We start from the raw sequence: 27585 nt of genomic DNA, 5'->3' as shown, positions 1-27585 counted from the left end.
TTTTGTAATTAATGGATGGCCCCTAATGGGATTTCGGTAAATTGATTCCAACATAAAATATCATGTTAACCTTACTACATAGAAGGTACAATACCATTGTGAAACTCAAGATGGCGACAGTCGGTTTGTGAAAACAATTAGACACCTATTTAATTTTGGATTGTGCTACTTTTTCCCGAATGTCGGTTTCCCGAACGCCCGAATTCCTCGAATGACCCGTTTCCTCGAATGCCATTTCCCCAAATAACATTCCCCCGAATGCCATTCCCCCGAATGACCCGTTTCCCCGAAAAATGGAGCAGTTCGAAAAAGTGGTATAATAGTTTTCAGTGGCAGGATGGTGAATTAGAAAGAACGATAAGCAATCAAAAGATGGAGTTATTGGTCATTCTCGGCTATACACATGTAGCCAAAAACGATGAGGACGGTAAAACTCGTAATACATATAAGATAACCAGTACCGTTCACCGCCCTGAAATGTATAAAGTAATGACAAGTATGAGTGCCAAAAACTTTTCGGGGAAGTGAGCTATTCGAGGAAATGGCATTCAAGGAAACGGGTCATTCGAGGAATTGGCGTTCGGGGAACCGACATTCGGGGAAAAGTAGCACAACTTTAATTTTTGTTAGGGAACAGGCTCGACGAGTAGATGTACAAAATTGATGTTTGACTCCATTTTGACATCCAAGATGGCAAACCTGTGTGCAAAAGGTTTCTGGTTTGTGAAGACAAATCGAAAAATATGCAATATGGGTATTTCCGCAAAGGACTTAACGAGTAGATGTCGGATATCGATGTTTGACGCCATTCTGTAATTCAATGGACTGATGCACGAGTTCACTAATTTGACGTTTGAGCGTGCCGAATTTGCTTGTTGCCATGGTAAATAACACGACACCGCTCAAACGTCAAATAGTGAACTCGTGCATCGGTCCGTATGGTGTATCAAAAAGCAAATTTCCAGTATGGTGGAAACCTGGGAGGGAGAAACCAATACGAAATTTCTGTACGTCATAGTGAGCCGAGATTCTGTTGTCACAAACTGTCACTGTGAGCCCGGATCTCAAACATTGGACAAACTTGGAAAAAGTGCGTAACTGATCAAAACATTTTTTTGGCATTTCATCAAATGTGACAAAAAATCGATTGATAAGCTATTCATGTCTATTCAAAAGTAATGTCACGATAGCACCTTTTATTCTGATTGAATATAAAGTACTTAAATACGCATCATTTTACTTTTTCTAATAAAAACGAAAATGAAATGCATAGAAAATGTTGGCCCTTTTTCAATTGTCGTTGGCAAGCTGGAGTTTTCTTGCAATTTGAAAAAAAAATCATGTCATATTTCGTGTGTAGTATCGGTGCCTCCCTCCCAGGTGGAAACCGATATAAAACGGGTATTTTTGGAATGGAATCAACGAATAGATGTTGGAGATATTTGTTGAACGCCCTCTTGGAATTCAACATGGTGGATCAGGTAGCAAGTTGAAAACTTGCAGCTTGTGAAAATCCATGCAAACATCAATGTTCAACATATATTCATCGAGCTCGTCACGGAAATGCCAATATTGCATAAGTTACAATGGACCGATGCACGGGTTCACTAATTTGACGTTTGAGCGGTGCCGAATTCACTTGTTTCTATGGTCACGTAAATAACACGGCACCGCTCAAACGTCAAATAATGAACTCGTGCATTGGTCCATAGTTTTTCACAAACTTGCGTCCGCCATCTTGGATGTACAAATGGTGTCAAACATCGACTTCCGACATCTACTCGTTTAAAAAATACCTATATTACATGAGTAAACTCATTGTTTTCAACTTAATTCAGTCAGATCTTTTACACCACGCTGCCACCCACTTCCCGCAATATCTCGGTTGTTTTTGTACTATTTCAGTTGAATTTCAATACGTCACTAACCAGTGTTTGGATGTTGATCCGAATAAGCCGACCGAACGATTTTCGGAGAGTGTTGCAGTTCACGAACCATAACAGTTCGTGGCACACCGCAATCGGAGAGCCCTATGAATGTAAACATTCACTCTCTCATTTGGTACGTGGCACGAGAGCGTTCAAGAGCAGCAACTCTCACAGACTGCACAGTAACGAGCCATTCGGGTGACTTATGTTTTGCATGAAATTGGTAAAAACTTTCATATTTTCTATTAATGTAGCCTTTAACAACCTAATTATAATCTATTGGATTATTGAACATCCCTTTGGTTGCAAACATAGCACAAAAAAAAAAGAAAAATATTCGTCTTTGTTTCTTGATCAGAATGACAGTGAGTCAGCGAATGTTACAAGTTTGACACACAGTGATCGGCGCCAAACAGTGAGTGGTGTGTGTCTGTCTTGCTTATGTTCATGTCTCGTTATCTTCCACGAACGGTAAATGTCATGGGTGTTGTATGAATGTAGGCGAATAAATGGGATGAAATTATGGCTCGTGTGTCAATGATCGTTAAATTTTCCAAAGCCTTTCACTAACAAATAGTAGATCCTAACACAACAAATAAGTCAGCTCAATTCAATGTTGAACAGCAGAGAGGTTTCGGAAGGTGGGAAGTGGGTGGCATGTCTGAACGCTAAAAATCATTTCTTTTTGGTCGCCATTTTGTTTTCTCGTTCGCCACCTTGGATTCTTTGATCAACGAATCCAGTTTAGACCGTTAAACAACCTTTTCCAAGACAACGACCCTCCATGTCGTATGGTTAACCTTTACAATGCTGGGTGCCGAAATCGGAGTGAGTGAATAACAGAATTACTACGCAATCGTTTGATCGATTTCATTGAGTTATATTTTTAAATCATGCATTGTAAGTTTCAAATTTGATGATTACTTTTGTCTTAGGTCCAGATTTGTTGAGCTACCGAGGACATTTCATTATGAATATTGTGAGGGAAATACAGGAAACCTTGCCGAAAACTTTGAAAAATCAATGTAAGGACTGTTCATTTTATAAAGTGGACACCACGTGCATGCTATATCTTTTTAGTTTTTTTTTATGAAATCGCAATTGGTTTTCTGGACATCGTTTGACTAATATTGTATGTTCGACTAATATTGTAATCCACCAAAATAATTAAATTTTACATGAATAAAAAACAACATTTAAAGGTCAATTTTTTAAGGTTCATAAAATCAATGATTATTAGAAATTAGCTGGAAAAATAAAAAAATCTATTTTTTGTATTTGCAGAAAGGGCTTGTTTTTTTAAGAACAAGTAAGTACAGTCGACTCTCCACATCTCGATGTTCTACATCTCGATATCTCTCCCTATGTCGATGATTTTTTCGGTCCCTTCACCCTGCATACATTTTCACTCTCCATATCTCGATATCCTCCTTATCTCGATATCTCCCTATCTCGATGTGATTTTCGTTCCCAATTTTCTCTCCGTATGTCGATATGCCCATTATCAGGCGTTGCAGAATTCGCTCTCATTTGAGAATGAAGCACGATCAAAGCAAGCAAAGAAAAACATCCCATCTGTTGCGGTCCACGATCGTCATTGTATCGCAAGGTGTAACAAGTCTGATAAATGGAAGCAGCGAGCGAGAGCCCCAACGAGAGAGCGATGATAAAATCCATTTTTCTCGCTTGTTTACCGTTGGGGATAGGTGTTTTTCTTTACTGGCACGATAAACAATCCTTGAACTTCCAATAACAACAGTGTCCCCCAGGCTTGGAGCATGTTTAGATGGGTTTTATCATGCACTACTATCCCCCCAATCTGATCAAACTTGTAGCAGTATACGATAAACAGTCTCTCATAATGTGCAGCATGTTATGATAGTTACAGAGAGCGATACGTGAGAGATTCTCTCAATTTTCTCAGGATTCAATCCCTGCCCATTATCAAAGGTTACTAGACTAGATTTTAGAGATTCAAAACAATTTGCGAAGACGAAATGACATCTGTTTGTTGTTGATTTTCCTGGCAACGGAGTGATTTTCAATCTAGTATTCGTTAAAAATTTGTTCTATGTCTCAATCTCTCCCTATCTCGATGGTCCCTTCGATATCGAGATGTGGAGAGGCGACTGTATCATCAAGTAGAGTAAAATTTATTCTTTAAGATGCGGGTAAAACTCACGATTAAGCTTCCTATTATACAAATATAGTTTCTTTAGTAATCTAAACCTAGTTTCTAGTTTCAGTTTCAGTGTATGCACGCGATATCTATCTAAGCCAGTGATTCCCATAGTGGGCGAATTCGCCCCCCTGAGAGCGATTTTCAGGTCCAGGAAAAAAACTGGAAAGTGAGTGAAACTGAAAACTACGATTCATTTTGAGAAATGACTCAATTTAATAGTAGATTACACTCTAATAATCGAAAGATTTTACATCTAACTCTTTCTCTATAAAAGTACAAAACTCTTAACATTTTCTACTTCTGAATTGGTAACTGAAATATTCACAAAACGAAACGTATTCAGCTATGTTATATATTTGTAGTCATTTGGGCCCAGATAGCCGTAGCGGTAAACGCGCAGCTATTAAGCATGACCATGCTGAGGGTCGTGGGTTTGAATTCCACTGGTCGAGGATCTTTTCGTAAAGGAAATTTTCTCGATTCCCAGGGCATAGAGTATCTTCGTACCTGCCAAACGAAATACAAATGCAAAAGAAAGCAAAGAAAGCTCTCAGTTAATAACTGTGGAGGTGCTCATAAGAACACTAATCTGAGAAGCAGGCTTTGTTTCGGATGGGACTTAACGCCAGAAAGAAGAAGAAGAATATATTTGTAGTCAGAGATAGCATTGAAAATATTTTTAAAGTGATCAATTAAATTTAATTGGTATATATTTTTAGATATTGGTTAAAATATCTGATTACGATAATTTGATGTTTTATTTATAAAAAAGCTTAAGACTTGGGCAGATTGTGTTAGGATTATTAGCATCGGAGTCCTCATAGACAAAGTTGTAACAAAACTTGTCACTTAACTACAGTCATCTCTCCCTTACTCGATATTGAAGGGACCATCGAGTTAGGGAGGTATCGAGTTACAGAACACAAAACCAGTGCAACTGCGATCCAAGGAACCATCGAGTTAGCCATGAAAACCAACTTTTACTATATCGAGATACGGAATATCGAGTAAGGGAGAGTTAACTGTATTTGAAAAGAAAAACAGAAAATAATGTAAGCAAAAATCAGGTGCCAACGTTGAAACTAATAATTACCGAAGACGTGAATCATGCAACTAAAATAGATTTGAAGAATTATCAGATTAAAACCAATTTGGCCAAATATGGATTTCTAAAATTTGTTTTCAGAGATTAAAAAAAAGAAAACAAATTTCAACAACCAAATTAATAAGTTTCGAAATTCCGAAAGTCAACCTAATTTATTTAGTGAAAACTGGGACAGTAGCCTGTAATACACTTAGGTTGGTATGATGATTGCTATTATAAATTACTTACCAGTACATCATTTTAATAATTTAATATTTTTATATGATAGGATTAATGTAAGTTCATAATATGCTTGAAAACAACACATGTTTAACATTTTTTCATCCGTCTATTTCATAACTTAGCCAATCTTTGATTACTTATTATCTTACTGATCTGAATTTCATCAAAATAGAGCGTCTATTAAAAATATTTCAAAAACATATCAGGGGGCGATTCTAAAAATATATTGGATTCAAGGGGGCGAAAGTCAGAAAAGTTTGGGAAACAGTGATCTAATTAGTCCTATATGTAGCCTACAACCCGAATAACAATTGCAAAACGTGAGTTGTGTTCAAGATTATATTTTTTGCTGATGCATAGAAGCAAAATGAGTTATCTGTAAATAAATATGGCATGCAGAAATGTACTAGAAAATTATGAACATTTGTATGAGAATACAAAACTCAAACTTCGAGCGCAATTTTCTCAATGCCTATTATTTCCATATGGGACAGTTATGCCTTTATGGGCAGTAGGCCTGCTTCCAAGATCGTTGGTAGAATTCAAGACAATTTAATAATACTAATAATATTTTGTAGATTCCTTGCAAGATACATTGAGGAGTTTTGACTAAATCTTCATTATAATCGGAAGATCGAAAACGAAAGCCTGATCCGTTCAGTTTATTTTGACTTTTTTTCTGACCAGCCAGGGGGCAACAGCCCCCACTGGTTACGCACATGCTTCCACCTGCTTCTATCTCAGTACCTCAAGAGTTATAAAAATATGCGCATTGCTTAGAGGTGGTTGATGGTGGGCCGCTCGCGACAATCTACCCGTAGCGTTTTTGCCGTAGCGCAGAGCCACTTTCTCGTCAATGAGCGTATTATTTGCATTATAACCACAACAATTAAATCCGATGAGGGCTTGATGTGGTGCGGCATATCGCTGATGGGCGCCGATCAGCAGCCAGTTTCTGGATACGACCTTACGTCGATGTTCTACAGTGTTGGATATTACATTTGCATTTTCTTCCGTTTTCCATACAAAATGGTCCAATTTAGAGTGTTAAATCTGATCTGTTCATTCACCGATTTGTATGGAATTTTCACATTCCTTCAGACAAAACATGAATTTCAACACATATTTATAAATGATTTTTCCAAGTTTGAAAGCAATTACAATATGGCTATAGTGATTTTAAACAAATTTTTATAATTGGCATACCTGCAACAACAAAGGAATAACTTCGTGGTATCTTTAGCTAAGTAGGAGATTTAGACAATATGAACAGGTTTTTCAAAAACAGTATTTGTGCATAGCTTTCAAATAAAATTTTTAAATATTATAATATTTTAGTAAACAAATTCACTTTAGTATAATTTTTATTACTTCTGAACTTGTGTTTTGAAAGATTAGGTCCTCAAAAATATATGTTAAAATACAAGTTTTTTTCTCAGACGTGCCATTAACAAAATCCTTGAAATCAGTACATATGCACTGAGGTCTAGCCTAAACAAATGATAAGAAATCTTTGAGATGTTTAGTGGAATACCGAATGTAGCACTATACCATTGAATTCCGCAAGAGTTTGTATCCTTTGACAGTTACTTCAATTGTAAGGCCGTCTTCAGTGTCGTGTACTAGACTCGACTTAGTACTATCAAAGTTGATAATTTTGTAAGAAAAATCAAAAATGTTGCAATGTATTGTCCAATACTGTGTGTACCATTCCAGTTCGACTTCGGTACACGGGGGTTGGATGGAAATTTCTCCGTTCTATTTACGGTTGGTAATAGATTTATAATTGACTGCAGCACCACAGGCACAGGGTGGCGGTAAGTTCGCGAATTGGATTGCTGTATAGTGAGCGGAAGTGGCCAAAGGTTGTTGACTGCGATAAACGACGCTGGATGGGAGATTTCCCGGTGCGTCATGGGCATAGATTTCGCGCACCATCATAGGTTCAACGAATGGTTCTGGAAAACTGGTGTTGTATATGCGGTAAACAGAGCAAATAGGGAATTGCATGGCATTGAGTGACCAATCCATAGAGTAAACCGAAAAGGGAGCTTTGTTTTTGTCAGGAATCAAATCAATTCTGACCTTCTTGAAAAGATTCTGAAGGAAGTGTAACGAATGAATTATATTGTAGCTAAGAATTACTGAACTGTAGCAAACTGAATGACGTCTTGAATGTCTGATGAACCTCCGTAAGCAATTGAGTCGGATGGCTCCAAAAATAGATTATTCAAAAGAAACAAACAATTATCTGAATGACTTTTTTCATAAATTCTTTCTCGAAAGCTTTTGTTAGACTGCCATTCTTCTTCTTGGCATTAACGTCCCCACTGGGACAGAGTCGGCTTCTCAGCTTAGTGTTCTTATGAGAACTTCCACAGTTATTAACTGAGAGCTTTCTTTGCCAAAGTTGCCATTTTCGCATTCGTATATCGTGTGGCAGGTACGATGATACTCTATGCCCAAGGAAGTCAAGGATATTTATTTAACGAAAAGATCCTGGACCAACCGGGAATCGAACCCAGACACCTTCAGCATGGCGTTGCTTTGAAGCCGCGGACTCTAACCACTCGACTAAGGAAGGCCCCATTAAACTCAGTGATTTTTTTTTTGTTTTGCAGTGTTAACACTATTCTTACCACTTTTTTGTAAGCACGGCATGCCCTTAATGTAAATGCTGCAAGTTAGAGAGCAGAAACATCTGGCGAACCTTTACTGGAAATGAAATCACCGAAGAACGGTGGATAAAGAAACTGTACTGTTTTGGAAAAGCACTTTACCTCAAGTTAAGGTTAATGCATCCCTTATCCCTCAAGGGCTTTGCGTCGAAAGCAAAAAGGTTGAAAATGGGAAAAACTGAACAGATGGGCGTAAATTGATATTGTAAGCTAGCCCTTCCTTTTGCGTCACCATGAGTGCATCATTGTGCAGAAAACAGACGAGCATACAAAACTCTTTGAATTCTAATCTATTCAAAGTATCGTTACGAAAGCGTGGGAAGCATCTGAGAATTGGGCCGTTTTGTCAGATGTTGGTACAAAAAATGATTGTAATATCACATTATTATAATTGCACATCAGTTTCGTCGTTGTGTTCAATTTTGTCTTTCAAGCATACAACAGCAGCCGGCAACAGTTGAAAATCGCCCTAGTGTAGAATTTCGTCTGAGAAATGTGATGATTGGATAATATAAGTTTGAGAAAGAAGTAGTATAGTAAAATTTTCCTCGATGGTAATCTTACACATAGCCGCTTGTCCGTAGTTTCACGCTAAAAAAATACTTGCGTTGATTTCAATAATGAATCGCGATTTAGAAGAAATCACGCTTCGGTTTGCTGTTTTCACTTTCCATTATCAAAAGAAAGCAAATAATTCTCTCGGTTCTGCTGATTATTCCACAAAAAAATCCACGTGCCCTTCCGATTTTTGGGCTACTTTTATTTCACTTCATTGAGCAATGATATACATATGGCGGATTAACATAATTGCAAATCAATCATTCAATTTCCGTACTCTAGAAGAAGCAAAGATGCTAACACATCTGTCTGACCCATATCAATCCGTCGGTATCGACCAAAGAATTCCCGTTGATCTCTGCCGAGTTGAGTAATTATATCAAACATCAAAAAACTGAATGATAGCCCAGTTTCGAGTGCTATGCCAGATTGAACCAGATACAAAAAATTAGCCTAAAAATATCCATGATCGATCAATTTTCTTTACTTTGCCACGGACCATCTTGTTCCAGTGTTCCAGACGTAGTTAAATCATGCATACCATTACTGAAAGTGTAAGTGCGAATACCAAGATTGGACCACAACAGTCCGAACTGGGCACGCGAACGCTAACTTGTTTGATCACAAGCGCAAAGTGTAAAGAAGAGAAACCAAAACCACAGTCAGCCGACAGAGAACGATGAAGATCGTGATTAGACACAATTATCGCCGTAACTGGAGCCTGTAAATGCTGACTGTCTTCCACAACCCGGTGCTAGGCAGCCATGTTTTCGTGGTCAGCATCAAACTCAAGAGCAACTACGTACATTGGCCTAATCATATTAGGGAATTTTTCCTCCAATACTAAAATGTGTTTCTAGCTAATCACATCAACCCAAATTGACTTGCTGTACTGCAATCCAATAGTTTGCAACCGTTTGTTTGTTCGAATAGCTGTTGTTATGCGGGAAAAGATTTTTTTCGGAGAAAATGATTTCGCCATCATCGATTGTTATTCCTCAAACGGTTATTTGTTTACAAACATTGAGCTGTCAGTGGGAACCACTTCCCAGTAGGAACCAGAGATGTTTGCTCGTTATTTTTCAATGGGGTTGTATAGGCGGTGTCAGGAGGCTGGTCTTCCATCATAAAGAACCTTTGTGTGTACCATTTCGCGAAACGTCAAGTGCCCTATTATGAGTTGTTCGCGCTGAGACCACTTCTGAGCACAACAGTGAAAGTTTTTTTTCCTACTGACATACGCCCACAATGCGCGGTGTTGTACACTTCTACGCTGAGTCGTGTTTGCAGTTTGTAACTTGCTAATAGATGTGCTTTTTTGTTTGTTCTGCTGTTCTGTTTGTTCCGTAGGAAGCTGCCGCTTTCTTGAATGAACAACTGACGGGAGCTGATGCGGCGAACATCACAGCATAACTGCTGATAATTGGAAACTGGAAAGAAATGGAGCGCTTAAGCACTAGAATGGTGCAGAATCGACACTTCCGGATATTGGTGATGGCTTTTGCGGTGGTAAGTACGAAGTTGCTTCTCGTTGAGTTCTGTTCGAATAAATTATGTTGTTATAATGATGCAATATTTAAATGGATTTATGCAATGCGAGTCAGTTCAAATCAAAAGATTCCAACACTAGTTAAGGCGATGTACACTCCTGTGGATAATTTTGGGTTCACCCCTTAAACACCATACAAAAGTGTTCTGTCCGTATCTCTGCAAATTCACAACTAATTGAAACTCCCTATGGCTATTTTGACAAACATGTTTTTTATTAATTATTTTTTTACAAAATTGTAACTTGAAGTTGTGGCATTTTTTGAAAATTATATAGGATTATAATAGGACTGACCAACATTTTAAACCAACGGCATTAAACCCGTAATCTAAGAGGAACATGATTTTATATCATCTAGAAGAAGGATTCTTCTTATTTCTGACGTTCCGTCCCAACTGGAACAGAGCCTGCTTCTCAGCTTAGTGTTCTTATGAGAACTCCCACAGTTATTACACAATGTTATTTTTCTGTTTGATTCACTGGACGGGGGGATTGTACTCTAATCTTTCTTCAGACAACCGATCTACAAACGACATTCCATTAATCAAACGATCAACATCAACATGCATGCTTCTTCTTGAAGCTTATTTTAACTCTAAACATTCTTAAGCAGATAATGATTATAACTCATAAATCAAAAGAAAACTAAACCCGTATGCATAAACCGATAATAACAGTAACCCACTTATGATGCCTTCATATTACTATTGAGCAGGCTGAGCAATATGGTTTAAAATTCTGCTCATCAATCCACACTCAGGGCTACCAATGATGAAACGTAAATAATAGTTAAATATTATCCATCGGTTAAAAAGATGGTATTTATATCAATAGATCATTAACGCCAAATCGCTGGTTTCGCTTTAAATGGTTCTTCCACTATATGGTTTGAAAAGTGAAGAAGAGTATCATAAACAAAAGTGTTTTAACAATCCAATAAATACGCACAATGCAAACCGACTGAACCGAGCCGTCCAGCATAATTATGCGGCCAAACCGGGGGAGGGAAACTTCCGACTGCAGCACATTTTTCAAATGTTCATTTGAATTAACGGCTGCCATACGGTGTTTGGTAATGGATAGCTTTGAATGGCGGTTGCACCTATCTATTTGCACACCTCTTTCTACACTTGTTTTTTTTTTTGTGAGGAATGTTTCGGGATAAAGAACTAAATCCCCACCACTTTGGATCAAGTGGTGCAAGGTCATAAATGGTGTCGATGACGAATTCAACACTAGGGCAGCTCAAAACTTAAAAAAAGTTAGGATGATTCTCTTCTTTCCATCCTTAAGATAAAATAGTGTTCTTTGAAATTTTCAGCTTTCTCACTGGCCAAAATGCGATGTTGTTTATATAGAAATTATCATCGGGGAATCAATAAAATGGTACAAACATGTTAGTACTGGAATGTGAGTACAAACTTTTCATCCCATAGTAAAACACTCACTGTTCAAACCACAATAAAGAAATTTGCTGAACAGAGTATTTCAATCCGACGGATAGGCGAAGAGATATCCACGAGATTGATAACCATTATTTTGCTTCATCTGGGATTATAGCCCTGCAAACATCTACTAAAATCTCAAACGAATGAAGAATGAGATTTGTGTCATCAGCACCATCCTTCGGTGTTTAAAATTGTTTGCACTATGTGATGATAATTTTGTACTTACATCATAGTACCAATGTTTTCGGGACATTTTTCAAAATTTCTCCATAGTAGTTTCCTTATTAGCCTACATTGTCTTTGGGCCACCACCATCAATCACCAATCTTCTAAAAATAAATCATTTGTTTTTCTATTGTGTTTTAAATGTGACGTGGGACTAAATAAGGAACTCTTTGAAGGAGTAGGTTATTTTTCATATTAATAATATATTAGCACTTCCGTCAGGACGTACTTTAAACCAAACAATTCTACTCATATCAGTTCTCATTAAATTTCAAACATTTGTCTCCGAAAAAACGATGAAAAATTATTTAATGGTACCTGCAAAATTGTTACTCCAAAAATAACTTATTATTTTCAGTAGGCTTCTGATTGATGATGCTTTCGATGAACAAGTGTTTTTTTGAAAATAAAAAATATAGATTGCCGAATTTTCCAGCCAATTTCTAAGAATCATTGATTTTGATAACCTCCATAAATCGACCGTGCTAAACAATGTTCCATATTCGTGTGAAATTCAATTATTTTGGAGCATTTTTTTTATCACAACTTTGTAAAATACTAGTCGAATGATGTACACAAAACTTGTTGCAATTTTATTGATAAATTAAAAAGATACAGCATGCACAAAGTGTGCACTTTATGAAATGAACAGTCATTATCCATAGCAGTCTTCAAAAAATCTCACTCCAAAAGCTGCTGAGATCCAAATCTCCTTGGGCAAGATCGATTGCGCGCGCAATCGATCTTGCTCAAGGAGATTTGGATCTCAGCAGCTTTTGGAGTGAGATTTTTTGAAGACTGCTATGGATAATGACTGTTTCAATCTAGGCATGCATTGAATCCTGTCCATTTTAGAGAGGATTCAATCCTTGGTGATGATTATGTCTGATGCAACGATGAAAATGTATCTAGTGATTTATTTGGTCATAAACTTAACGTCTGTATCTACACATAATTGAAAATTTTAGAATGTTTGAGCGGTTTTGGTGAGAAAATTTTATTGATTCTACCGATCCATTCGTACGATATCTAAGCTTCTCTAACCAACATGCAAATATTTCAGGCAAAGCCAAGCAGATGCGTCTGTCAATGTCACTCCAGGTCTAAAGCATTCAATTTTGGTAGTGGTGATCCAAAAGATGCAATTTGCAAAATCCATATTTTTAACTTTGATGGCACCGAATCGTATGATATCCATATCTACAATTCAAATGAAACTAGTTCAAATTGGATTCAAGGATTCAGTCGTCCATTGTTCAGTTGGAATCATGCGGAAAAATACGCACAGCACTACAAAATTAATCACCAATATATTAAATGAAATGTGTCAGAAATAAAATTGTAAAGAATTACGTAGAAACATTGATACTCATTTTCCTTTTTTATACAGCGAGCAACATTCTAAACTGAAAACCCCTAGGGGAAGATCAAAACTGGTGTTCGTCGTTTTTCGGGATTTCTAGGCGGGGTTTCCCTCTTTGTAGCGCTTTTTCCGCGCTTTGCGTAGACTAACCTTACCCTCCCCCAAATGCTGGACGTTACTTTTGAGTGTTCGTTAAAAGTTCTTAGATTCTGATGCATTTCAATTTTATCACACAAGCAGAAGTTATATAAAGATGCACGACAGAATACCCTTTTTAACTTTTTTTTTTCCAATGAAAACAAGGCCGTTCGAACTTTCTAAGAGCGTCAATGGTCGCTACAAGTCAGCTCTCTTTCTAGTAGGGATAAAGCGATTATGCCTTGTGTCGGTTCGTAGTTTTAAATAACCGAAGCCAAATGTGAGATCGATGGATTACTACAAGATCACAAGCTTACCTGAGGGCGCCATTGACTTAATCCAATACTTACATACTGAGGGTGGTATAATTAACACGAAATAGTATCTCTTTGTTACTTGTGCAAGTATAGTTGCTGTTATAATCAAAGAGAAGCAGCTGTCAGTAGTTAATCACGCTTTTGAATCACATTGATTATCGTATTGTAGAGATTTTTTTGCATTTAGTTGTGCATTAGCATTAGCATTAGCATTATCATTAAGCATTTCGAACAAATTCGTAGGTGGTACAGTCCTAGACCATTGCCTCCTTCCCGTCCGTTACCAAAGTTAGAAATTCGGGACTAACCGTTAACTTTTAGACAAGATTGACGCATCCTCCAACAGTCGAGAGCTGTCCTGGCTACGTCCTTGTGAAAGCTGGGGAATGGGAAAGGATGATTAATTGAACACCTACTTAAGAAATACGTAGAGAACTCTACGACGAATGTTGTGGAATGTTGATGGAAAGAACAAACTTATCAAATTCCTCTTTCGAAGCTCCTCTGTAATCCGCCGCAATTCACAAAGTGGGACTTCCGCTGTCAGTTCTGTTCAGCTGATCGAAGTCAATATTTGATTTGTTGCATTTAGTGGTGCAAATTAAATATTCTAAATTTGCTTTATAATAGGTCTAAAACTTCAAGGTATTCTAATTATGTTGTCCTTCGGTGTTGTTTTCTCAACCTAACTGCAAAAATGCTTGAATATCATGTCTTTTGAATGCCGAGTGCCAATTCTATGGACTTTTTTTTATTAATAATGTCTATAATTATAACGAAGGCATTTAAATTAGCTTTAATTTAAACTTCATGGAAATAAAGATAAATATGCAAATCACTGTTACCGTAAGAGTTACTGAAATTGGAAAAGGTAATTACATTTTGTTTTTATATCATTGCAGCCTCAAATTAGAGCAGTGATTCCCAAAGTGGGCAAATTCGCTCCCCTGGGCGCGATTTTCAAGTGCAGGGGGGCGAATACTTGTAAAATGGAATTTGGGGGGCGAAAATACTAGAAGGGGGGCGAAAGTGAGAGAAACTGAAAACTACGAATCATTTGGAAAAGAGACTCAATTTATTAGGCGATTATTTTCTAACAATCTGATGATTCCACATCTATATCATTCCCTCTATTTGTTTGTACCTTTAAACCTTTTTTTTAAATCAGGATAGACAAAACTTGGATACAAATCGTGAAAGACAAAATATGTTTGTAAAGCATCCAGTTTTTTGAAAATAAGTGTTAAAATTCGCTATGAATTATAAATTGGCAATTGTCATTTTCCCAAAACATAACGTATTCAATACTATATTATATATTTGCAGTCAGAGATAGTTTGAAGGTGTTCTTCAAAATATCAAATAAATTAAACTATTTAAAATTTTTGTATATTGGTTGAAGTATCTACATTTAAGAAATGGATGTTTTATTTATAAAAGAGCTTTAGAATTGGGCAGCTAGTGTTACGATTATTGGCGGGTCCTCACAGGAAAATTTTTGGGACAAAACTTGTTTCTTATAGTACAAACTATGAAAACTATGGAAAAATCAGGTGCCAACGATGAAACTAATAATTACCGAAGACGTTAATCATGCAACTAAAAATATATTTGAAGAATTATCGGATAAAAACCTTCAGGATATAAGAAACAAAATCTATTTTTTTTTGCCAAAAAACGTTCTTACATTGCAGTGAACAAGGCAATGGAAAGTTTTTTTTTATTAACCAATGTTCTTTTCTAAGTTATGGAGTTTTTAAATTGTCAAACATGTAGTTCACATTTTTTTTAAATTTGTTTTACAAATTCAAAAATAACATATTTATTAATCAAATTACTAAATTTCGAAATTCACAAAGTCATTCAAATTTATTTAGTGCAGTGGGGCAGTAGCATGTAATAAACTTAGGTTGTTTGCTGTTATGAATTACATACCAGCACTCATTTTAAAAAACGATCGTTTATTGAAATTTAAGAAAATCTATCAGGATGATACTATGCAGATCTTCAAATAGTTTTGATGATACAAGAATATCAATAATTATGATATGTTTAATTTAAGCTTCAAAACCACATATGTTTAGAATTTTAAATCAGTAAACTTAACCAATTTTTAATTCTTTAATGAATGTTCGAATCCTCTGAGCAGAATCTCAAACAGAGAAACTTAAAAGTAGGTGGAGTACCGTGTACCTTTTAAATCCGCTCCTAAATGCTTATCTTTGACAGATACGCGTATTTCGACTACCACTTGCAGTCTTCTTCAGTGTCAGTTATTCGTATCCACTGTCCAGTATCCAGTGGATACGAGTTACTTAGGAGCATTTAGGAGCGGAATTAAAAGGTACACGGTACTCCATCTACTTTTAAGTTTCTCAATTTTTAATATTGATCAGTAGCTTAACCAATTTTTAATTGCTTATTATAACATATTGGTCTGAATTTAAGCAAATTAAAGCGTCTAATATAAATATTTCGAAAACATATCAGGGGGGCGATTCCAAGAATATATTGGCCTCAGGGGGGCGAAAGTCAAAAAAGTTTGGGAAGCACTGAATTAGAGTGAAATTGTTTTATTTTGTTTTAATAAATAAATAACGTAAGTAACTTTTATACGGCTTGGAGAAAATTAATTTAAAAGAATCACAACCTGTCGTCTAAAACTGTATTAAAATGAAACAACTTTTTGATAGTTTTTTCGCCGTGTATATCGCTTTGCATATAATCAGCTTGCGATAAAAAAATAGGTAGTTTCTATTATTTCTCACAAAAAAATCAATGATAAAATGATAAGCCGTTTCATTAAGCTACTTAAGACATTTTTGTACCAGTGCAAAATCGACTCAAGTTGTGTTTTATTTTGATTCGTGGTTAAGGCAAAGCTCCATACAACGGAGCGGTGAAAGTATCGGTGTGTAGAATTTCGTCTGCGAAACACGTAGGATCGATAAAGTAAGTTTGTTTACTTTTCTGACTTGAAACTGTTTGAATAAGTTTTCGAGATTTTTCGAATTGGGGTGACTTGATCCGTTGGTTTTACTATGTATACTGTAGATAAGCGAAATAATTACAGCACTGACCTGATTTTTTCAACCCCTTTTTGTGAAGTACTTTTTGCTCTCTCCGTTTCGTTATCGATTTTTATTCCAAATCTTTTTCAACACAGTTGAAAGTATTATGAACATGCATTGCATATATCAAATTCGTTTGTGAACCTAGGATGGAACTGGTGAAATATGTTCTGAATCACAGTTTCAACCCCAACCTGATTCAGGTTGTACCGAATGCAGTGCTTTGCGAAGCCTCAAGCAGTCCGATTCATTTTCGCGCGCTTGAAGTGTTTTTTTTCAGTTAGCGCGATTGGAGTTATTTTATATTCCTGCTTATACGTGTTGACGATGCGATTGTACCTGTTCAGTCGAGGATGGATTACCAATTGGTGAGCTCGTTTCATGCTTGTAATACCACATTTGTATCATAACATGTATTTTTTATGAATTTGTTGAACAAACTATGAATAGTTCGTTACTTTAAGTGTTGACATAAGCGCTTATTCATGTTTTATAAAATTTCCAGATTCAAACCTTTGAATAGTTCGATCTTTAAGATTGATAGATATCTTTTTAATCAAAGGTTACATGAATCGCATCACTTACCAAGGTGAATCCTGATCATGTAGCTTTGAAGCCCTCCCACTAACAAAACTCCTTCCCGTGAAAATTATGAAGATGCAGAGGTATACTCGGTAACAATGGATGTCACACGGACATTCCTTCCCTTCCCCGATGACCGTAAGGACGTGGCCGGCGCCGTTACTGACATTACTAGTTTCAGAGTCCTCGAAAATGTACATTGAAGATGATATGCTACTCCGGAGAGAAAGGAGGATGTGCGGGGCGAGATGACAACTGTGTGTTTGTGTCGTTTCGGCCCGATCGTTGCTCACCGATCAGTCATCGTGTAGAGGATTACAAAGGAAGACGTGTGTTCCCTTCCGAAGCGGTTGTCTGCGTGATGGGTGATTTCCCAGTGACAGTTTGACGTTACACAAAAACCATTCTATAACATCAAACCATTCTATAACATCAAACCATTCTATAACATCATCAGATATATCACAGTTCTGAGAAATAGAAGCTTCCTGATTATACTTTTTTCTACTGCAAACATTATGTCTGTTTATCAGTTGAGGAATCAAGTGTCACCAGCAGTGCCGGATGTGGGCTTCGAGGAACCCGGGTCAGATCGCATGAAGGGGGCCTAAATTCAAAATTCATATTTTCATGCACCAAATTCTCGTATTCATTTCGAATATCAAATGATAGGTTCGGTCTAAAAATATAGGAAGAGGCACTTTTTTGTTCTTCAAATTTATTTCAATTGAACCCAAAATAACACATTCTCTAAACGAAAGGCACCTAGTTTCGACACTGATGTTTATTAGTTATCTTACTTAGTTACCTTATGGCTACTTTATATGGATCGAAATTCTTGTAGGTAAAAAAATGTAATGCTCTTCCCTTAGACTATCATAACAAAATTGTGTGTGTGTTTTTTTTTCAGTTGTATGTGGGATAAAGTTTTTTCTATTGGTATTTTAAATACCGAGAAAGAAGGTACCCAGACAGCCAGAAATCGCATGAAAGTTCACGTTACAACTCGTTTATTCATACTAATTACATCAATTAATACTGGATAAACTAGTCAGATTGATGATTTTCCTCGCATAAAACACTTCTATTCCAAGTCCATTTGTACATTTTGTTTCGTCCCGTACACTCGTACAAAGTAAGTCGAATCAATCCGTAGCAGCTGTCAAATCAACATTTGTTATCATAAGTTAAGTGGCATAACATCGCAGGTTAGTTCGGTAGAATATTTATTCACTCGCATTGTATGTTATTATTCATCACATAATGTATGCACGCATATCGCCTCCACTTTTGTACGTAGAAGGCCTTTTCGCGACATCTTATAAGTGAATTTTTGCACATACAAAGCCTCCAGATGATTTCGTTATACGTACATTTTGGTTGTGTGGGTAATTATCAAAATTTTACAATTTAGCTTTAGACGTGCTACTTTTTCCTGACTTGATTGTAGCCCATTTCCAAAAAAGTTTCTGGTACTCAGCTCTAGCGGTCATCCATTAATTACATAAGTGGCTATGGGTGAAAGGGGGTTTGAGATTTCTTACTCGCCATACACATTATTTCATATTTTCATACAAAAAATCTTATCATGGGAGGAGGGGGGTTGTATAACGTCCAAAATTGTCTTACGTAATAAATGGACAGCCCCTTATCATAATTTCGATTTTTTCGAGACACCAAACGAACAATCTTTAATGCATCTTCAGATTATCCGTCCCTGATTTTTCGAAAATGTGAAATGTTATAAGTTCGTAATCGTTAGGTGCTCATTTTGGTAAGAAAACAATCTGTTAAAAATTTGAAGTCCGTACGTGGACGCTTAATGGTCCCCCAACGGCCCTGAAGGTATCAGGTGTAGCTGACAATCGAGCTCGCTGTTCTAGTGCACGCAACACGAAAAGCCACTAGTAACGAATTCTCCTGCACGCGTTGATAGTCCGCACTGTGGAGTTTTAATTAATATTGATAGAAAAGAAATCACCCTCCACGAGATGCACGCACAACTTACCCAGGCAAGTGCCAGTTCACAAGTGACAGAATGAATGCAAGTGTGCAGGCGACAGTTGCTCTTCACTCAGGAAACCGACTGCTATGATCAATCCTATTTCAATACTTCAACGCAGTGGATTCTATATCTTACACGCACAGAAGTTTATTTTCATCACTAGAGCAGCGAGCTCGATTTTGTGCACGGGATCATCTACACCTGATACCTTTAGGGGCATTGGGGTACCACTTAGCGTCCATGGACGGACTTCAAATTTTTAACAGATTTTTTTTCTTACCAAAACGAGCACTTTACAATGACGAACTGATTTGATTTTGATTATCTTTATTATAGAGGCTTTCAGCCTTAGGCGGGTTCACCTCTTAGTACAATGACGAACTTATAACATTTCATATTAGCTCTTTTTAATGTATTCGAATCCTCTAGCGGCTGTCCATTTACCACGTGGACAGTTTATTGGGATTCCAGACCATCCCCCTCCCTTTGGTCTTTTGTCTACACAAAAATTTTAAAATATGTGTGAACTTGCAGCTACTCCAATCAACTTTTAAGTTTCACCAAATGTTTAGTTGAAAGCATTCCAATTTCTCCTTTTTTCAATTGCTTCTGAGTCTCTCTAGATTTTCTTACTGTCAATGGAGAGTATTAATATATCTAAATAACGTGAAGGACATTATTTTTTAAATTATCGGTTTTCAGGTAAACTGGCGTTCAGAGATACTATACAGACCATATGTCGTAAGCGTGCCGATATTAAATAATTTAAAAGAAAACAAACGCTTTTCAGCTACACAGTCTTGATTTTAACAACGGCTTTTTTATTTGCCCAACGTTTCGACACGGCAATTGTGTCTTCCTCAGGGAGTGAATACTGTTGTCGTCCGTAGTCCTTTGTGTTGTCTAAATATAAAAGAAAACTTTTGGAACTCTATTTATTAAAAGTTTCAAGATTTCCTATGTTCTTTAAAATAGAATTTCAGTGTATGTCGTTCGAAACTCAAAAAAGGTGATTCCAAGTGAAAACCCAAAAAAAAATCTAAAAAAAATTAGAATTCTGATGAGAGAACCTATTTTTTGAGCCTACTATACAGATTTTGCCGCATTGTGAAGTTGTTAAAATAATTTGTCAACAGGCAATATATTAAAACGCATAGTAATCTAGACAAAGTCATCCCCTAATTCCAATGTGACCTTGCACGGCGGTATCAAAAGATATTGATATTTACTTATGGGAAGCAACGTGCCTTTGGAGCCGGTCTTCTGATAAGAATTTAACTTAAAACTCCTGAGGAATCAATGAATTAACAATCTTTTCAAGAACGTCAAGACATCAAAAAATAATTGTTTGCATTAACGCAGTTCAAATATGAGAATCGTGTTCAGATTCTTATTTTGATACAGATAGCGAAAGATTGTGAAACTATGAGCCTATCCCAACTAATTTATTAGATATATTTTTCTCTGACCACAATCCAGGAAGGCATTAGAGATGTTTATCGCTCAATCGCATAATTATTGCGATTAGCAAAGCGAGAAAAGAATGGGCTATTTTGGTAAACTTTACGGGCTGCCTCTGGCAAATAATCTATAACCACTGCTAGTTGCATTCGGTGCCAAGCAGAGTGTTACTAACGAGATTGAGTTAACACCAAACTGGGTCGACCTGCTCATGCATTTTGCATCCAGTTTGAAACATAAAGTCACTTTTGAGGTTCGAACATCAAACCAACCCGATCAATGGGTAACAAACGCGGTTGGACCGCAGTATGAGCGAATGGTTTCCGCTTGAAGAAATTTTTGCAACCACTCCGTGACAGATTGGGTCGTAATTAGAAATTGCTATCCGTTTTCACTGCCGAGTGCACTCACTTTTTATTCTGAAACTGGACTGTTTCTTCGTCAACTCATGCAACGACGACGACGACAAACCACTACTGCTTCGACTGCACTGTCAAACACTGCCAATTTACTTAACGGAAATAGAAGGAAAAAATGGAGTAGGTAGTACCAAGAGCGGTGCGCAGTCAATCGACAGGGCCAGGCTAAAAGGCTGTTATTACACTGCACCGCAAGTGCACTTGTTACGTTGGACCGTTTTCGGTCTGGTTTCGCCAAATGCTGCGAGGGCTGAGTCGGTAAACGGTTGTTCGACAGCGGTATGCGAAATAAGCTGTAATGTATAGGATGACATCGTTTTGTTGCGGGTATGGGTTGACTGTACTTGGAACAGTATGTACTTCCGATTTGAGATCGGAAACATGGGTGGATCATGGGGACAGCGTTCCAATTAACATGTTAAAAGAGAGGAATTACATAGTTTTTGTGTCAAGCATCATAGTTCCGCTATTTGCTTATTTCGCATTGCCGTTTCCAAAAACGTCATAGCACGTCTGTTTTGTTTTGATATAAATGGTGAAAATGTATTATTCATCGATTTCAGTTTACTTACATGCAAGATTACCAGCTTGTTTGCAGATTTAAGCGCTTGATTTACTACAGAAATCTGTAGTTAGGTCCTAAACAAATCGTAATCATGAATTTTGTAACACATTCATGATTTAAAAGGTACTTTTTGATGATTTGCAAAAGTATTGTACTGCCCATAAAAGCATAACTGTCCCATATTGATTTTCGAACCAACACCTTTTTTCATCGCAACATTCATGTTTCAATATGCACTTCACTAGGCGTATAAAAATTTATACACTTTGTTTGAAAATATTGTGGAAAAATATGAAGTTGATGTAGTCCCATATTGAAAAATAAAGGCATAACAGTCTCTATATGAACTTTGAACCGTAATAGCAACTGCAAAACTGGAATTATGTTCAACTTTATATTTTTTACTGATCAATATTAGTAAATTGAGTATTCTGTGGGGTGGAATTAAATAAATATTGGATTCAAAAATTTACTAGAAAATTATAAACATTTGTATGGAAATGCAAACTTCAAACTTTGAGCGCTGTTTTCTCAATGCCTACTAATTCCATATGGGACAGTTATGCCTTTATGGGCAGTGTATCTGATCATATAAAAGATGACAAGTTTTGTATCCTTCATTCATCCTCCATGCATGTCCAAATCTTTGATCAAATCGATATTTAATTATGAGATTTAAATCAAACTATGTTCTATACAAAAGAGTAAGTCCTATTTTGCATGCTCAGTAAAATAAGCCTTAATCAGGGTTTAAATTTAATTAAACCATCAATAAAACCAATATATCATACAACTTTGACGACCTTCAGTTCAACATTTCTGAACGCGGCTATGTGTTCAGTAACCCCAAACTTACTATACGCCTCCAAATATGGTCCTAACCCTACCTTACCCTAATATCTCGATGACTACAGCGTAGAGTTTTGCCGGGCATATTGTAGAGCTCCATCTTCTTCGGTTTTGGGCGATACTTCTTCAGTAGCCCCTCTTACAATGTCACGCTTTGTGTCCGCAAGAATCATTTGCGGTTTCTACGCTGGTTACGTATTGCTAAAGATTCTATTCGCAGTCACAATTCGTTATTTCACTTCGCGGGTCATCACATGTCGCAAGGGTTCCATGGTAAACAAACACTGCAACATCAAACACATTTCCATCAAATACTATCTCAGTATAAGCACCACTATGCCCACCTCTATCTCTACCTGCAACCATGTACTTCGTTTTGGTAGCATTAATGGTCAGGTCTATCCTCACTGTCTCTCTCTTGAGAGGCGCGAAGGCCTCCTCCAATGTTCTGCGATCGATTACAATAAGGTCAATGTCGTCCGCAAAGCAAAGAAATATATGCGATTGTTTGGTGACAGTGTCATTTCTTTGAACCCCAGATCTCCTAATAGCACCCCTAGAAGTATTGGCGATAGGATCAACCACTTGGTGTACGGATGATTTCTCCAAAATCTCGGAAGCAAACCAGTTTTTTAGTTTGGCAAGCTTTAAGCTAAAATGGGTAAATTTATTTAGCATTACGGTGAATTTCTCTTGGTGTTTCTAGGCTTACAATTTTTGGTGAACCTTTGCAACTGATTGGATTTACTGTACCAACTCTTTTGGCTTGCGCTGTAATGTATGCTGCATATATAGATATTGTGGTTAGATCTAGTTGTCGCGAAATTGTAATGTAACATACTTACAATGAGTTTAGATTGTACTCAACTGCTTTAGAGATAATAATGAATTAATATATCGCTTGTAATTGCACGTTTGCCTGGATTTGAGTTCAATTTAGTTAGATATTTAGTATTAAGATTCCTCATAGCATGTTTACCTTCTACGGCTCGAAAACACTAGTTTTAGGCAGAATTCTATTGATAATATAATATAAGATTTAGCTTGGGAATAGTTCAGATAACAAATGGAGACCTTTAAGAGGATTATTTTAATATTTCATTGTAAATTCACTTAGTTTCAGAAATAGATTAATAGCAATAGCATACCACAAATCACTCTTGTTTTGTATTGTATTGTTCTGTTGTTCGCTTCTTTTTAACCCTTTTCTAGGTGATCATAGATCAGTCGTATAGAAGTGTGTGAAAGTCTCACTTTGTCTTTGAACGTAGGTTGCCTGCATCATCAGCTTTGACGCTGCCTACGCGGGGGTTCCCAACGTGACATCCCCCCGCCCGTGAACCTGGATGATGTTCTGGGGTTCCTTGAGCACCTTCAGGTTCACTGCTCTCTCTGATGTCTAGAACAGCCAACTTCACCGCCGGTCTTCTAAACACTCCAGATGCAGTGCGCACTAGAGCTTGACGGATTCGTCCATCTCGTCCAGGAATAGCTTTTTCTATACGTCCACGGATCCACTGGTTACGTGCCGTCCCACCGATCATCAAAACTAGATCCCCAACTTTCAGATCTTGTGTTTCCGCAAACCATTTGGTGCGACGGGCGATGACTGGTGCGTACTCCTTCACCCATCTACGCCAGAAGTCGTCACAAATCGATTGCGCTAACTTCCAACTACTTCGTAGGATGCCTCGATGTAATATTGGTTTGGATGGCAGAATCTTTAAACCGCTTGAGTTACCCAATAAAAAGTGATTGGGTGTAAGCGATTCTTGATCTGCCGACTCAAGGGGTATATAGGTGAGAGGTCTTGAATTTATCATGAACTCTGCTTCGACCAAAATAGTTTCCAGAGTCTCATCGTCTGGCTTTCGAGGGGCTTCTGCTACTGCTCCGATGGCGACCTTCACCGATCGTACGAGTCGCTCCCAGGCACCACCCATGTGGGGCGCAGCCGGTGGAATGAACAGCCACTTTGTCTGGGCACTCGTAAAAGTCGACGCTAATGCTTCGTTCATGTTGCGTTGTTCCTCCAAGTCTCTACTTGCACCCTGGAAGCACGTCCCATTGTCGCTATAGATTTCAGCTGGGGGACCACGTCGAGCAACAAATCTGCGAACCGCCATAATGCACGACTCGGTGGATAGACTGTGCACTAGCTCGATATGCACCGCACGAATTGTGAGACATGTGAATACTGCAACCCACCGTTTCACCTGGCTTCTCCCAAGCCTGACGAGAACTGGTCCAAAGTAATCTACTCCAACATACGTAAACGGTCGGACAAACGCTCGGAGACGAGCCGGCGGGAGTGGAGCCATTGGTGGTGGCTTTGGGAAAGCTTTCTTCACTCGACACAAGGCGCATTCCTTAGCTATTTTTTCTACGAGACTTCGCAGCTTTGCAACTTCAAACCGTTGCCTTATCTCGTTCACAACTGTTTCCCTGTTTGCGTGCCGAAAACGACGGTGATACCAATCGACGATTAACATGGTAATTGGATGCTGACGTGGCAAGACAGCAGGGTATTTGGCTTCAACTGGTGCGAATTCTGCGGCGCCAATTCGGCTACGCATCCGAAGTATCCCGCGATCGTCGAGATATGGCCATACTTTGAAAATTGAACTGGACTTGGCCACGCAAGCATGTCGCTTATCCGGCGATCCTTGAGTCGAAGAAAGAATCGAGATTTCCTCTGGGAATACTTCATGCTGTGCTATTTTCCACAGTGTTTCCTCAGCCCGTTTCAACTCGTCCTGAATCAGTAAGCCTAACTGCAGTGTTCGACCACTACGTTTATTCTGCAGGTTGTCAACGAAACGCAGGACGTAAGCCATTACTCGTTGCATTTTTTCGTAGCGGCTAAACATTGCTGCATCGATTACCGAAACTGCTGACCAGTGGGTATGAACGGGTCGAAGCTCTTCTTGAGTAGAAACATTGTGACGGCGCTCAGGCCAATGGTCTTCACTTTGATGCAAGAATGCTGGGCCATGGAACCATGCACTCTCCGCTTGAAATTCGGGGCCTTTTCCCCACTTTGTGGCTTTGTCAGCTACGTTGATTTTGGTTGGGACCCATCGCCACTCTTGAGGGTCGCTTAAGGTAAGAATTTCACCCACTCGCACAGCAACGAACTTCTGGAACCGACGATGATCTGACAGAATCCACGCCAATACCGTAGTTGAATCGGTCCACAAATATCTTTGAAGCACCGGGATTTCATGATTGCTCTGAACGGATTGTAAACATTGAGTACTAAGAACTGCGGCCTTCAACTCCAGTCGCGGAATCGAAAGGGTTTTTAAGGGAGCTACTTTACTTTTCGAGCCGATTAGGGCTACTTGAATGCCGTTGCCATTCACCATTCGGAAATATACGACACAGCAGTATGCCGTGTCGCTTGCATCAACAAAAACATGAGCTTCCAACCGACTTTCGCTACTGGAATACGGTGTAGAGAAGTAACATCGCGGTATCCTTAGCTTTTCCAACTGATCGAAGCAATTAATCCATTGTCTCCATTGTTGAAAAAGGTTTTCGTTGATTTTGTCATCCCAACCTGCTCCAGAAGCCCAAATTCCTTGGATAAGGACTTTTCCATGGATAAGGAAAAAGGAAATAAGGCCTAGCGGATCGAAAAGGCTCATGACGACCTTGAGTATTTCCCGCTTCGTAGGAACATGGCCATCATTAAGGATGAAAAGCAGGCCTTCTCGAATGTTCACCGTGTACGTGAAACAATCAACGCTGGGTATCCATTTCATTCCTAAAACTGATTCCGTGTTCTCACCTCTCTCCAACGCTAGATTCTTCGTTGTGTCGGCTGATTCTTCGCCGATAGCTTGCAGCACCTCTCCAGAATTGGATAGAAAGTTCCGAAGTTCAAATCCTCCTTTGGAGTGAACGTATTTCACCTCCTTTACAACTTCTACGGCTTCCTGGATCGTTTTAAAGCTATCCAGATAATCGTCCACATAATGATGTTTCGTGATAGCAATCGCAGCTCGTGGATACTGATCCGATAGCTCTTCAGCGTTCAGGTTCTTCACGAATTGGGCTGATACGGGTGAACACGTGGATCCAAACGTTGCCACATCCATGACAAATATTTGGATATCGTCGGACGGCCTGTCGCGCCACAGAAAACATTGGGAGAGACGATCTTGTTCTCTGATTTTGATTTGGTGGAACATCTCCCTGATGTCTCCACACACAGCCACCGGAAATTGACGGAAAGAACTAAGCACAGCGACTAATGGTGTCAGCAAGTCAGGCCCCTTCAATAGCTTGGAATTAAGTGAGATCGAGCCAACTGTCGCTTTAGCATCCCAAATTAATCTAACTTTTTGTTTTCTGGGGTGTTGAACTACTCCCAATGGCAGGAACCATAACCGGTTACGGTCAACTGAGTCCAGTTCCGCTTGAGTTGCTTTATGTGCGTAGCCTTTTCTTTCATAATCGTGAATCTGTTCCCGCACTCGATCTCCAAGCCATGATTCTTTCGCGAACTTTTTCTCCAAACCTACAAGCCGTCTAGCAGCCATGGGATAACTATCGGGAAACTCAGGATTATCCGTCCGCCATAATAGACCTGTCTCGAAATTTTCGCCAACTCGTCTTGTCGTCTTTTCGAGTATCATCTTCGCTCGTTTGTCTTCCTCTGAAACGAGGTCTCCGTTGCGATTAGTGATTCCATCGTTCTCAATCGTGAAGAAATCACGCAACTGCGCATTCAGCAGGTGATCTGCAGTGGAAGGTTCGGCTGTGTGAAAGTTTACGATTGCTGCGTTACTGCTTCCTTCACCGGTGCATCCATATACGGTCCAACCCAGTCGACATTTTGCTGCTATGGGATCGTACAGTCCGCCCTCGCGGAGTTTCAAAGGGACTCCTAGACGAAGATTATCCAATCCTATC

At 38.4% G+C, this 27585-nt stretch overlaps 1 protein-coding gene across 2 annotated transcripts in view; it reads left to right on the top strand.

The window, feature by feature from the left end:
- The window catches only part of LOC5577299, an 89817-nt gene that overhangs the window by 26420 nt on the left and 35812 nt on the right, over positions 1-27585 (top strand). The window contains exons 2-3 of one of the 2 annotated variants that reach the window (XM_021846720.1): positions 10024-10182; positions 21839-21841. In XM_021846720.1, the coding sequence (XP_021702412.1) occupies positions 10114-10182; positions 21839-21841 (72 nt within the window). In that variant the 5' untranslated portion in view covers positions 10024-10113. The remainder of the gene's footprint in view (positions 1-10023; positions 10183-21838; positions 21842-27585) is intronic. The other variant, XM_021846719.1, reaches the window with a different exon arrangement.

Source organism: Aedes aegypti, chromosome 2 (assembly GCF_002204515.2).
Source record: "Aedes aegypti strain LVP_AGWG chromosome 2, AaegL5.0 Primary Assembly, whole genome shotgun sequence".
Taxonomy (NCBI): domain Eukaryota; kingdom Metazoa; phylum Arthropoda; class Insecta; order Diptera; family Culicidae; genus Aedes; species Aedes aegypti.
Note: the sequence above shows the minus strand (reverse complement) of the source record. Positions and strands in the feature narration are given on the sequence as shown.